Source organism: Rana temporaria, chromosome 10, assembly GCF_905171775.1.
Source record: "Rana temporaria chromosome 10, aRanTem1.1, whole genome shotgun sequence".
NCBI lineage: Eukaryota > Metazoa > Chordata > Amphibia > Anura > Ranidae > Rana > Rana temporaria.
In genome coordinates, this window is record NC_053498.1 from 125440714 (window position 1) to 125454308 (window position 13595).

General features: G+C 43.0%; 1 protein-coding gene across 3 annotated transcripts in view; it reads left to right on the forward strand.

Annotated features, from left to right (window-relative positions):
* Positions 1-200: 200 nt before the first annotated feature.
* Positions 201-13595, forward strand: part of KCNJ5 (potassium inwardly rectifying channel subfamily J member 5) — a 143898-nt gene continuing 130503 nt past the window's right edge. For 2 of the 3 annotated variants that reach the window (XM_040326206.1, XM_040326207.1), the window contains exon 1: positions 273-439. In XM_040326206.1, coding sequence (XP_040182140.1) covers positions 354-439 — 86 coding nt within the window. In that variant the 5' untranslated portion in view covers positions 273-353. The other variant, XM_040326208.1, reaches the window with a different exon arrangement.

Consider the following 13595-nt stretch of genomic DNA (forward strand, 5'->3'; position numbering starts at 1 on the left):
CACACAGATGTTGGGCTTATGGTCAATAATTCAGAAGATCTTTACCAACACTCACAAAATGTAAGGTACAAAGTACAAGGAGACCTCTCAGTGATAAACTATTTTCTTGTTCTGACATATTTTATATATTTCTCTGAACAGGTCTTGTTTGTAGCCATGATAAAAAGTGAAGGAAGGAAGAAAGGACTACTACTGCTCGCAGCAACCAGGCCAGAGGCAAAGAACAGAGACAATTGTTTCACTAGCAGGATCTAAAGGTACTGACAGACACAAGATGATAATTACCAGATCAGACCGTCTTGGTTTTAGCACCATCAGATAAATCTTTCCTCTTCCATAAACCAGCACAGGGAATGTCTTGCAGCTCCTCCCTCTACCATAGACATGAAGATGTAACATTGGCTGAGCAGAGCGTACATGTTCATGAGGCAGGCAGCAGGTTGGTTGGATGGATATTGTGATCATCTTCTTGCATACATTTCTAATATTTTCACATGTCTGTTTAGCAATTGTACTGACAAAACATAAGTATCCATTTAAAATAAATGTTACAAGGTGTAGTAACCTACTACCACTGATTGCCTGTCAGCAGATTCAGTCAAGACTCTGATGTTGGTGATTTGCTGCTCAGGTTTTTACTTTGCTCTGGTCTTAAAGTGGAGGTTCACCCGGAAATGACAATTTTTAAGATTAGATTCATGCTCATTTTGTCTAGGGGAATCGGGTATTTTTTTTAAAATCGAAGCTGCACTTACCGATTTAGAGATACATCTTCTCCACCGCTTCCGGGTATGGGCTGCGGGACTGGGCGTTCCTATTTGATTGACAGTCTTCCGACAGGCTTCCGCCAGTCGCATCTATCGCGTCACGATTTTCCGAAAGTAGCCGAACGTCAGTGCGCAGGCGCCGTATAGAGCCGCACTGGCGTTCGGCTTCTTTAGGCTACTCGTGACGCGATAGATGTGACCGTCGGAAGCCTGTCAATCAAATAGGAACGCCCAGTCCCGAAGACCATACCCGGAAGCGGCAGAGAAGATCGCTCTCTAAAACGGTAAGTACTGCTTCGTTTTAAAAAAAAACTACCCGATTCCCCTTGACAAAATGAGCATGAATCTTATCTTAAAAAAAAATTTTCGGGTGAACTCCCGCTTTAAATACAAATTGTTATCAGCAAAGGATTTTTCAAAATGGTATAGTATTGTATGTGTTCTGTTTTTTTTTTTTTTTTTAAGTTTCTTTTTGTGTGTGTTGTTTGGTGCGGTGTGCATATATATATATATATATATATATATATATATATATATATATATATATATATATATAATTTATTTTTTTTTCATTTGTGTTTTTGAGTTTGTTTACACTTGCTGGGATGCAGTAAAAAATGTATTGCTCCCTGAGTGTGCCCCTTAAACTACAAAGGCAGCTGAACTGGAGTGTACACTTGCCAGGGCAGCAATGCTTTGCGCAAAGAGTGCAGAAAAAAAAAAGTATACCCCCGTAAGGTTTAGTGCAGGGGTGCCCAACCTTTTGAAGAGCGAGGGCCACATAAGCAACTTGGTAACCAGTCGCAGGCCACAATGAGCGGAGCAGGCGGATGACAGGTCACGGCTACTCTATAGGGCCTCTGATCTGATCTGCTCAGATGGAAGGGGATAAATTCCCTTCTATTTTTTTTTAGAGGATCGGATTGGAGGTAGGTGGGCGGACAAAAGTCTTGTTTACATCTGCCGCTCTGTAGAGATGAATTGAGGGTCCGATTAGGTAGGGACGATCGCCCTGAAAAGGGCCTAAGACTGCTTTCACACTGATGTGCTGTGGTTTGCCCACACTGCGGGTGCAGCGTAGTGCACCTATGTCTATCCTGCGGGTTAGCTGAAGTTTGCCATAGACTCCGCCTGTACAGGAAGCATCGGCTTATGGGGTTCTGCTCCGCACCCGTTTTTTTCCTCTACCACCAGCTTCATTCACAACACTGATGCTGTGGTATGACAGGTTGGCAACCTGCAAACTGGGCTTGCCAAGCCGCTATTCCAGAGCAGGAGGTCAAGGGCCACATCAGAGGGCTCCGTAGGCCACATGTGGCCACCCCTGGTTTAGTGGGAAATACCACTGCCAAACAACGGCGGCGTAGCGTATGTCATTTACACTACGCCGCCGTAAGTTTGCAAGGCAAGTACTGTATTCACAAAGTACTTGCCTGCAAAGTTACTGCGGCGTATCGTAAATGCGGCGGGCGTAAGCGCGCCTAATTCAAAATAGGCTGAGGGGGCGTGTTTTATGGTAGGTCGGGTTGACCTGACGTGATTGACTTTTTTTGGAATGGCGCAGGGCCCCGGATGGCAACCCCCCCTTTTTTTTTTTTTTTTTATAAAAAAAAAAAAAAAAAATTCTAATATATTTTTTTTTGTATTTTTTATTAAATTGACAATTTTTTTTTTTTTTTTTAGTGGTACGGGGGGCCTGGAGATCCCCAGGTGACAACCCACCTTTTTTTATAAAATGTTTTATTTTATTTATATATATATATATATATATATATATATATATATATATATATATATATATATATATATATATATATATATATATATATATATGGCTCAGAGGTCCCCAGAGCCCCATGTGGCAAACCCCCTTTTTTTATTTGTTATAAATGTTTATTTTTATATATATTTTTTTTATTAAAGGGCCCAGGATGGCAACCCCCTCCTTTTTTATAAAAAAAAAAAAGGAGGGGGTTGCCATCCTGGGCCCTTTAAAAAAAAATAATAATATATACTATATATATATTTTTTATATATATAAATGTTTATTTTATTTTTATAAAAAAAAAAGGAGGGGGTTGCCATCCTGGGCCCTTTAAAAAATAATAATAATATATACTATATATATATATATATATATATATATATATATATATATATATATATATATATATATATATATATATATATATATATATATATATATATATATATATATATATATATATATATAAATGTTTATTTTATTTTTATATATATATATTTTTTTTTATTAAAGGGCCCAGAGGTTTTTTTTTATTATTTATTATTATTATTAAAGGACCCAGAGGTCCCGGATGGCAACCCCCCTTTTTTGTAATTTCTTTTTATAAAAAAAAAATAATTATAATTTGTGTATATGTGTGTGTGTGTGTGTGTGTGTGTGTGTGTGTGTATATATATATATATATATATATATATAGTTTGAAACCCCTGCTCTATGCATTCTGTGCGCCCTCTTGCAGCCATGTACATGAACAACTTTTAGCTGAATGTAGGTGGGCAAAGAAAAGGCATAATGATCCATTCATATTGTTGTAGTCTGGTGCGTTGTATAAACACATCTACCTTTAACGGGTAAGTTCACCATTTCACAAAAAATTAAATAGGGAGGGCCCCTTTCACATCTATAGGTTTTTACCTTGCAAGAAAAAACATTTCCCTTTAAATCCTTTGGGAATTTCACACCATTACGCGGTGGGTGCTGTGTGTTTTGAAAGTCCTGCATGCTGCACCTTTGGTGCGATTTTAAAAACTGCACTAAAAATGCAGCTTCCCATTGAAATGAATGGAAATTGCAGTAAAAACACACCGCAATGTGCGTTTTTGAGTCGCATATACACTTTTCACAGGTGCATGGCTCCCACCTGTCCCTGATTTGGAACGATGTCTCTCTGTTCCTCTTTCCTTCTCATTTGTCCCTTATTTTGGTCTGATCCATATAGTTGTATATAAAATCCAGTTCTTATCTTTCAAAAGGTGTTTCCCAGTGCTGAACCTTTCATCCAATTTCTAAATTGCTGCATTTAGTAGTGGTAGAAAATAATCACTTGTGGGTTTAATGAATAGTTTTGTTTGTACAATTCTCCTTTAAGACCCTTTTCAAATGGGGGTGTTTTTCAGGAAAAAACTCCGGCCCCATTGTGAGTGCTTTCACACTGGGGTGGTGCGCTTGCAGGATGTTAAAAAAAAAGTCCTGCAAGTAGCATCTTCGGAGCGGTGGAGGAGCGATGTATACACTGCTCCTACACTGCCCCTGCCCGTTGAAATCGCTGTCGGCACCGCTGGCGAAGCACCTGCAAAGCGATTCGACAGCGGCCCTTTTCGAACGCTATTAATCCTTTCCTCAGCCACTAGCAGGGGTTTTAAAGCGGTCTATGGGGCACGCCAGCCAGAAGTACAAGCACCAATCGCCCTGTACTGCTTTTCTGACAGCCGATTCTCCTCCTCCCTCCCGCGGCTGTCAGATGTTTTATTGAAAGCTATACAGGGAGATTGGTGCTTGTACCTCCACCGACCGTCCCTGACTGTCCTCCCCCTGTGTCCTCCCCCCCCCCCCCCAACTCCCCTGTGTGCGCCTCGTTCTGTCTGGGTCCCCCTCCGTGCTCTTTGCTTTCTCCCGATCCTCCTCCAGTCCCCCCATCATCCCGGATCTGTCAGGATGGAAAGTGGAAGAAGGAGCCGGTAAATCTGTCATTTTCTTTTGGCTTTTCTGAATGCACAGAGTCAGTGGTCACTGACTCTGTCCATTCATAACTAAGCACTGTGATTACGATGCTTCAATTTATGAATGGAGAGGAGCCTCATCTTCAGTGCAGCTGAGGCTGCTGAGAAAGGGACTGGGGAATATGTGTCCTCAGTTCCTTGCTCTGTCTCAAAGGGGAGATTTCAGGGGTCTATATTTTTTTTTTTTTCTGCATGGGAATTATGGGTGAAATATCATAGACACGCATCCTACGTAATACATTTGACCTGTTTCTGATAGGAATATGGGTAGAAGACAGCCTCACCCCCACTAAGATGTTCAATAACCTGGCCTGCGACAGGCCACTAGGGAGGGAGTCCTGTGCTGACGTGAGGCCAGGAAGGAAATTTACGGTAAGTATTTGATAAAAAAGAAAATTGTATTCCTAGCCATACCTCACGTCAACACACAATGGGATTTAATTAGCTGAATAGATGGGTGGAAGAGAACACATGAAAAGAAACATTGACAAGCTGCCAAATAAAAAATAATGTACCGTATTTATTGGCGTATACCGCGCACTTTTCTCCCCTGAAAATAGGGGGAAAATCATGGGTGCGCGCTATACGCCGATAGCATACCTCGGAGGGGAAGGAGGGGGACGAGCGCCCACGGAAATCACAGAGCCGTCATCTCCTCTCGGCTGTCACGTCACACGCGCACAGTCCCGCCTCTGCCACCAGCATTGGACCAGTGTTCTGTCTGTCACAGGAGATGGTCCAATGCCGATGGCGGAGGCGGGACTGTGCGTTTGTGACGTGACAGCCGAGTGAGAGCCGAGTGGAGATGACGGCTCGGTGATTTCCCGCGGTGATTTCCGGTGGGCGCTCGTCCCCCTCCTTCCGCTCCGAGGTAGGCAAAATGTCCTTATTCTATATCCACAGTAAGATTTAATTTTATTACAGATTAAATGGGCATAATCGATGTTTGCAGTGGGATATTGTATGTGGTATGAGTTTGTAATTATCCTTACTTTGGATATCCAGGACTTATTCTTAAAGAGATATGCAGCCTAGAATAAATTCAGTTTTTCCATAAAATGCTTTTTATAATGATTAGGGATGAGCAAAGGGACTTCAGTAAATTTGCTGTCAGTAAGGGAAACTCATTTATTCTAATTGCTTAAAATGCTTAGTTGATATTTTATTGAGGAAAAAAATATATACATTTTTTATTAAGGGTGTTTTTTAAGTTGTAACTTATCACTTCAATAGTGAATAATCCTTACTTATTCTCTTGTATTCTGCTAGACCAGGCTTGATTGCAAAATAAATGATAGGATTAGTTTTTCCAGAAAATTCCCTCTTAAAATTGGGGTGCGCGTTAAACGCCGGCGCGGGTTATACGCCGATAAATACGGTATATGTCTCGTCCCAAACTTTGCAGAACTTGTCGATTGCACACATAGCTTGTAAAGTTGAATGAAGGGCTAGCCATCTCTCATATACCCTTCACTGACATCCTAGCATAACTGTCCCAAAGGCTGCCACCCCTCAGGTTGAAGGAGCTTGTCCCTTAGCAGAAAGGCCTACTTACTGTGTGCCAATCTAATCACCCTGCTGAACGAATAGAGGATGACTCAAAAACCTCATGACAAAATGAAAAGAATTGTACACTTTCCTCACATCTTTGATCTTTGCATGTACATGGTTAGCAACTTGTGTAAGGACCTGAAGTCTTCCTGCTGTGTACTCGGTGCAGGGGTCAAGTCCTGGGGAAAAAAGTGTGGGAACTCCCACCCAAGATCCACTCCCCCCACCAAAAAAAAAAATGATACGCTCATATGCAAAATTACTAAACCGCATGTTTTTTTTGTTTTTTTTTAATCCACTGTACCTTAGTAATTTCTTTCTAAATCCCACGATAACTCGCGGCAGACCTCCGCAATGTCTCCTGGGAACAATGACAAAAGCTCCCAGGAGACATTGCGGCATCGAGGAAGTGACAGAATACCCGCACACTACCTGATGAATCCATATACAGGAAGCGGCCAGTAACATAAAGGATTACTAAGGTTCGCTTGCCCCTGATAGTGACTCGAGCTGGGCATCGCCGCTTAGTGAAGGATTGGCTCGGATGGCCTGGCTGCTCTCGGCTGCTCTAGTCCTGCAAAGGGAACTGAGTTCCTGCTGTGAAAAAAGTGCAGGAACTCCGTTCCCGCAGGACTTGAGCCCTGACTCTGTGACATGCTTGGAGAAACTGCCCTCAGGTTTTCCTGGAAACTGAATACCACTTGGAGATGGACTATTTCTGGTAAAAAGACCCAAAAGGGATCTTTGCAGGGAAGTGCTGCAACCTCCAACATCCTTCTGTCTGAAGCAACTGCTGACAGGGAAACTAGTTTTACCACTAGGAACCACAATGGAAATTAAGCTATTGGAGCAAAGGATGCCTGTACTAGTGCTTTCAGAACCAAGCCTTAATCCCATGAAGGGAACAAGAATTTCCTTGGTGGTTGTATATGGATTATGACCTGCATGATGCCTTTGTTCATTGATTTGTTGTATGCCATAGACCTGTGCAATTCATTTAAGTTCAATTTTTTTTTTTTTTTTTTTTTTTAAAGGATTTTGACCAATTTGTTCATTTTGAATTTTTACATTTTCGAATTCAGAATTTTCAAAATTTCATAATTTCGAAAATTTAAAAAAAAATCGAGATTTCGGAAATTAAAAATTTCAGAAAAAAGCTTAAAAATGTATGAAATGAAAATGAAAGAATTTTTCGGCAGTGCGCATGTCTAGTATGCCGGACCAACCTCAAGTGCCGATTGTAAAAATGTCTAGAGCTGGAGACACAGGAAAAAAAAACTTTGCTGAGCAAACAGAACAAACTTCCTTCATATCCTCATATGTAGCGTTTATGGTCTTGTGGTCTTCGCCAAGGTCTGAACCACCTCTAGTCTGGCCAATTCAATAGCCAGGCTATTAAGAGTCTCACTGGATTGGGGTGCTGCCATTGATGTTGGATTAAAAGATCTTGTTTGACCGGAAACAGGATTGGTGGTGTTTTAATGACGGCACAACCAATCCTGGGGGATCAAAGAAAACCAAGGCCTCTTCAGCAGGTGGAAAGCGCATGTATGGCATAATACGTGTTCATAATCAAGGATACTGAAGGAAAACCAATACCAATATAAAAAACAAATGCCACATATTGTTACAAATCCACCTTCTATCACTTCATCTTTGTACATTATTACAAATACCGGAAGCTGTGAGTTCAGTAGACTCTCTTTGTGAACTACTGCTGGAATGTACCCTAGAGCCAATACTAGTTGAGGTACTGCTTGTTAGAAAATAATTTGCCTAACTGATCCGTTAGGTGATCCTGCTTTCCCAGTAAGTAGGATACCTTTAAAGTGGTTGTAAACCCAACCACACAACTTGCACCTACAGGTAAGCCTAGATTAAGGTTTACCTGTAGGTGCAAGAAATATCCCCCTAACCTAAGGAGATATTTACCCAAAAACTAGCACCAATGTCTACGGCGCATGCGCGCTGTAGACAACGGTGCAGGCGCACTAGCGGGCCGGCTCCATGAATGAAATCGTGTTCTCGTGCGTATGCACAGGAGTGACGTCATCACCACTCCGGCCAGTCACAGCGGCTGCGGAGTGGAACGAGGAACAGTTCGGGGGCTTCGATCTCAGGCAAGTCATTCATAATGAGCTAGCATTTTTTATTTATTTTTTTAAATACTGGGTTTACTTCCGCTTTTACTGCCTGTAAGCCGCTCTCCATCCAGCGAAAAGTTTGTTACAAAACTTAAAGACAGACACTTGGTTCCCTCTTGGTGGGCAATGTAAGCTACTGCTGTCTTGTTATCAATCATCAACTTCACTCCTTGGAGAAAGATTCTGAAAGGCTTGTAATGCTAGGAAAAAAACTGTCTTACATTTAAGTTGGTCAGAGCATCTGCATTCCACTAGGCTCCCATGGCCTTGCACTTGTCTCTTCAGACTGGAGGCAGACAAGCATCTGATGTCAGAATTATTCCATCTCCTGGGCTGAGAGGCACGCCACAAAGGAGGCAAATTTGTGTCCAAAACTCCAGTTCTTGCTAATTTGTGCAGACACAAAGACTTTCCGAGCCATAGGCAGCCGATCCCATTGACTGAGGAAGGCAAATTGAAAAGCCCCCATGTGCCACCTGGCCCAAAGCGGCACTGGAATGGCCAAGGTAAAATGTCCCAATGGGGGACAATGCAATCCCTTGTTGACCTAAATGCTGTCTCCATGACTCTTCAAGTAGACTACTTGTCATATTTGGGCATGAAAATAGACTCCAAGATCCTTCACAGATTAAGAAGGGGTTAACTGTTTTTCCTGTTTGTTCACTAATCGACTGAACTTGGAAAAGGATTTCTAGGGCAAGGTTGTGATGCTTTGCCAGCTCCTGACTTACACCTGTGACAATCTAAACATCATCCCAGTAGTGGTAGTGCCTTGTGCCCAAAGATGAATTGCTGCCACTGCTGCCAACAAAATGTTAAAGTTTCTTGGTGCTGTGTCAATTCTAAAAATGCTAGACACCTGAACTGGAAGTTACCGCAGGTCACTGTAAATCTCCTAGGTCTCTGGTGTTGCACACCAATTGGTATATGAAAGTATACGTCAGCCATGTCGATTGACCCTAACCGGTCCTCATGCTGAACTATCGCCATGACTCAATCTTGAACCTTTTGTGGTGTATGTACCCATTAAATTTCTTCAAACCTAGACAGTAGGGAAAACTCCTGATGCCTTTGGTACTAGAAAGAATGGGGAGAAACCCCCAGATTTGTTCTTTTAGCGACAGCAACGCTATGGACTAGTTGCAGTATAATTCCTATATGTAATTCTTTCTTCTTGAGATCTGTTGAATGATGAATAAAAGGATTTGGTGATTGTACTCTCAGCTATATTTGAATTTTGTTGCCCAAACCCTCCAAAAAGTAGGCCATCCTGACTCCTACTGGAAGGCACTGGTTGGACCCACCTTCAAAGACTTTCCACATGTCTAGCAACCTGCTCTGGTTGGTTTTATTCATCGTAAACAGGAAGTTGGGGCGCCCTTCACTGTGATCTGGTAAATTCCAGCCTGACCTATAAGATTTGGCCTCCTGAACCCTTCTGAAGTTCGACGAGATGAGCAAAAAAAGACGGCTGTTTCCTCTTATTTAACTCCGGACTTTTCTTCTGTCACTTGCTTCGTCAAACGTTTTGCCAAACAACAAACCTCCCATTATGGAGAATTTTATAAAGGGCTAGTTTTGGAGGCTTCAACACCCTCCAATAGTACAACCAAAGCTCTTATCGCTGTGACTTAATGTGCTAGCCCTAGAACTAGGTCTAGTGAAACCTCCACCAAAAGTCAGCAGCCAGGTTCCAGTCCTCCAGAACCATGCCCACTCCTGCAGGTTCCACTTGAATTCAATGAATGCTTCAACATAACCGGTAACAGTTGGAAAAAAAACTGCCACCGTATAGATTTTCTGCAAGGTTGCGGTCAAGTTCCACACAATTTGAGTTTAAGAGGTCTTTCTGCATGCACTTTTTTTGGTGCATTTTCAATGTGTTTTGCCATGTTACAGATGCATTCCATGGAGAAAAATGCAACATATTCTCCTTTAGTTAACTGTACAGGAATACACTGCACTGGTGTAGCATAGGCCATTGGAATAAATAGTAAATGCTGTTCATGCATTTTTTACTCTAAAAATGTATTGGACTGTATCTAGTGTGAACCAGCCTTAAGTCCACTTTTCAACCTGTAGGATTCCAAAAGGTATTGAAAGGCAAAGACACTTGCGCACCAGACGCTGGCAGGCCCCATCCACTCCTGGAAGTGCGTTGCTTAAACATGCATCAGCCAGCTTCATTGGATAAAGCTTGGAGACCTTTAACTGTAAATTGGTCTTCTTATCACATTTCTCCCATTCTTCATCAATGAGCTTTTAACTCATTATGGGAAAAGAAGCCCTTCCTTTTTCACCTTTGAAAATATCTGCATGCGTTGGCGATGGTTGGGCCTGTGGCATTGATATGTAGCACTGACCCCCGAAGGAGCTGCTGGTTTAATTTGGGCCTGCACTCTACTAATAAACCCCACTAACTTGGCTCAATCCCCTTGGCACAGCTGTGATGCAATGCAATACAATACAATGTAAGACAATACAAAATACCTGTATTATAACCCCAGGATCCACTGACTGCACTTGGAGTGAGAAAAACAGTATGCCACAACAACTGGATACTTAACCAGAGATATATTTTACTGTGAAATATGCAAAGAAGTTATTACAGTAATTGTGCTGTCATCCCAACGTAAGACGACAGCACAATTGATTTAAACATAAGCTATTTGAAAACAGTATACATAAACATTTTATACCTGGGAGCTCCCCCTACTTTATTAGCTATGCGTGAGATCTCACTTAAAGTACTTGGTCTTGGATCTTCTTTTCTTCGCTAGCTAAAGTGATTTGTAATCCACAGTTTTGATGAGTCAAATTGAAGTGAAAATGCTCCTGGTGTAACTGCAACAACTATTTTAAAATCGCTTGAAATGTCAAATTAGATAGGCCTCAAGCCTTCTCAGTTTCAGTTCCTCTGTGGAACTATAAATCCCAGTAAGGCCTGTATATGAGTCTAACTGCGTGTAAACTTAGCAAACTGTGGGTCGTGACCCGCTCACCCACTGGATCGGAGCTCCGGGTATTAACTTTTGTTCAGGGTCCTGTGACTGCAACTTGCTTCTCTGTCAGCTCTGTTCAGCTCCGCTGGATGGATCCGGTTCTCTGATGCTCGGATGAGTGTCTCTCGGTCTCTGCAATCCGGCCACTGTCCTCTAGCTCTCCGAGCTCAGCCTTCCCTCCCCAGCAGCTCGGCATCAGCATCCAGAAGCCTTTTGTTTACACTCCTGTCCCCCCTCGTCTCCAAGGCAACCAAAAACCTCAACAAAACATCTCTCTGCATTACCAGTATTTGGGTCTCTCCTCGTCTCCAAGGCAACCAAAATACTAAACAAAACATCTCTCTGCATTACCAGTATTTGGTCACTAGCTCCAAATACTTAAACATAGCAATGTCCATAGACGTTGTATTAAAGTATGCAAACACACATCAATATACAAGAATGTCAGCGCTACACACTCCCCCTACTTTATCTCTTTGGTCCTCCAAAGAGGTTCAAATTGCTAACTCTATTCTGCATTTTAGCCTCTATACGGTTATACAATACAGACAGAGGAGCTTCCCACCAATTGTCATATGATGGGGAGCTATCCTGTGCACTCACAGCTGATACTACTGTGTCTGGTACAGATGTGCCAAGGGGTGAGGTGGGGTTGTCCCTTACTGAATCAAAAGTAGAGGGACCAGACAGTTCAAGGTTTCTTTTGCTGACAAACTGAGATGCTTCAGAGCATTCGCCCAATGTATCATAAGTCAGTCTGCGTGGTGGGCGAATGTCTCTCTTTGCTCTTTGCACTTTTGGGGTATCCATTCCTTTTTGACAAATGTCGTCATCCCTCCTCTCAGTGACTAAAAATGGAGAGTAAATAAGAGTACTGGGCTCTTCTGCAAGATGAGTTGCCGGCACAAATTCTGGGGCCTCTGCCCTGAGAGTTCCATTATTATCCTCCTCTACTTCTGAAGAGATATCAGCATCTGTTTCTGAAGTTTCCGGAGGCCACAGCCAACTCATCTCCACTTCCTCATCTTCATCTGTAGAGGGTGCAAGCTGAGATCTGGTTATTGGCCTACACACATCGGTGGATGTGGATGGGAATTCCTCCTCTGTGCTTATCCTGACTGCCTCAGTGAGAGGTAAAAGGTGATTCCGATGCCAGGTTTTTATTGGCCCAGTGTTTCCTTCTGGCTTGATTTCATACACTGGGAGCCCTGGAAGCTTCCTACACACAACATAAGGCTGTGATCTCCAACGATCAGCCAACTTATGCTTGCCTGGGATGCCTAGATTCCTCAGCAAAACCCGGTCACCTGGTTGAAGATCTTGAACTCTTACTTTCAGGTCAAAGTTTCTCTTGTTCCTGTTGACTCTGGAGTTCGAGGTGGCTTGAGCCTGCTCGTAAGCTATCTTCAGGCTCCTCCGCAGCCTGTCCACATACCCTCTATGGGAGTTCTCTGATGTGTGATCCAAGGAGGAACCAAAAGCCAGGTCCACTGGTAATCGGGCTTCACGGCCGAACATCAATCTGTAAGGTGAATACCCAGTGGTGTCACTTTTGGTACTGTTGTAGGCATGAACCAGTGCAGTAATGTGTTTACTCCAATGGGGTTTCTGTTCTGCAGTCAACGTCCCCAACATATTCAGGAGAGTCCTGTTGAACCTTTCCGGTTGAGGGTCCCCTTGTGGGTGATAAGGAGTAGTCCTGGACTTTTGTATGCCTAGTAGATCCAACAGTCTTTTTATTAATTTGCTCTCAAAGTCCCTTCCTTGGTCCGAATGTATCCGTTGAGGTAAGCCATAATGGACGAAGAACTTTTCCACGAGAGTCTTTGCTACTGTGGTTGCTTGCTGGTCTCTAGTAGGAAATGCTTGGGCATAACGGGTAAAGTGATCTGTTACCACCAAGATGTCCCCCTGCCCACTCAGATCGGATTCCAAACAAAGAAAGTCTATGCAGACCAGGTCCATTGGTCCCTGGCTCTCCAAATGGCCCATTGGGGCAGCCCTCTGGGGCAATGTCTTTCGTTGTATACACCTGAGGCAGGAATGACAGTAACTCTCCACTTCTTTCCTCATGTGAGGCCAGTAGAACCTGTCCCTTACTAGTTGGAAAGTCCTCTCGGCTCCCAAATGACCATGATGATCGTGTAAAGCAATCAGTACCCTCTCTCTGTGCTTTTCCGGCAGGAGCAGCTGCCACTTTGCTTCTGGATCATCAGAGGGGCCCCTTCGGTAGACCACCCCTTGTTGCAACTGCAACCGATCCCATTCTTTCAGTATCAGCCGGGCTTCCTTCTTGGGGCTCTTCTGCAGCACATCAGACTGTTGATGTTCCAATGCCTTCAGCACCAGCCCACACAGTGGATCTT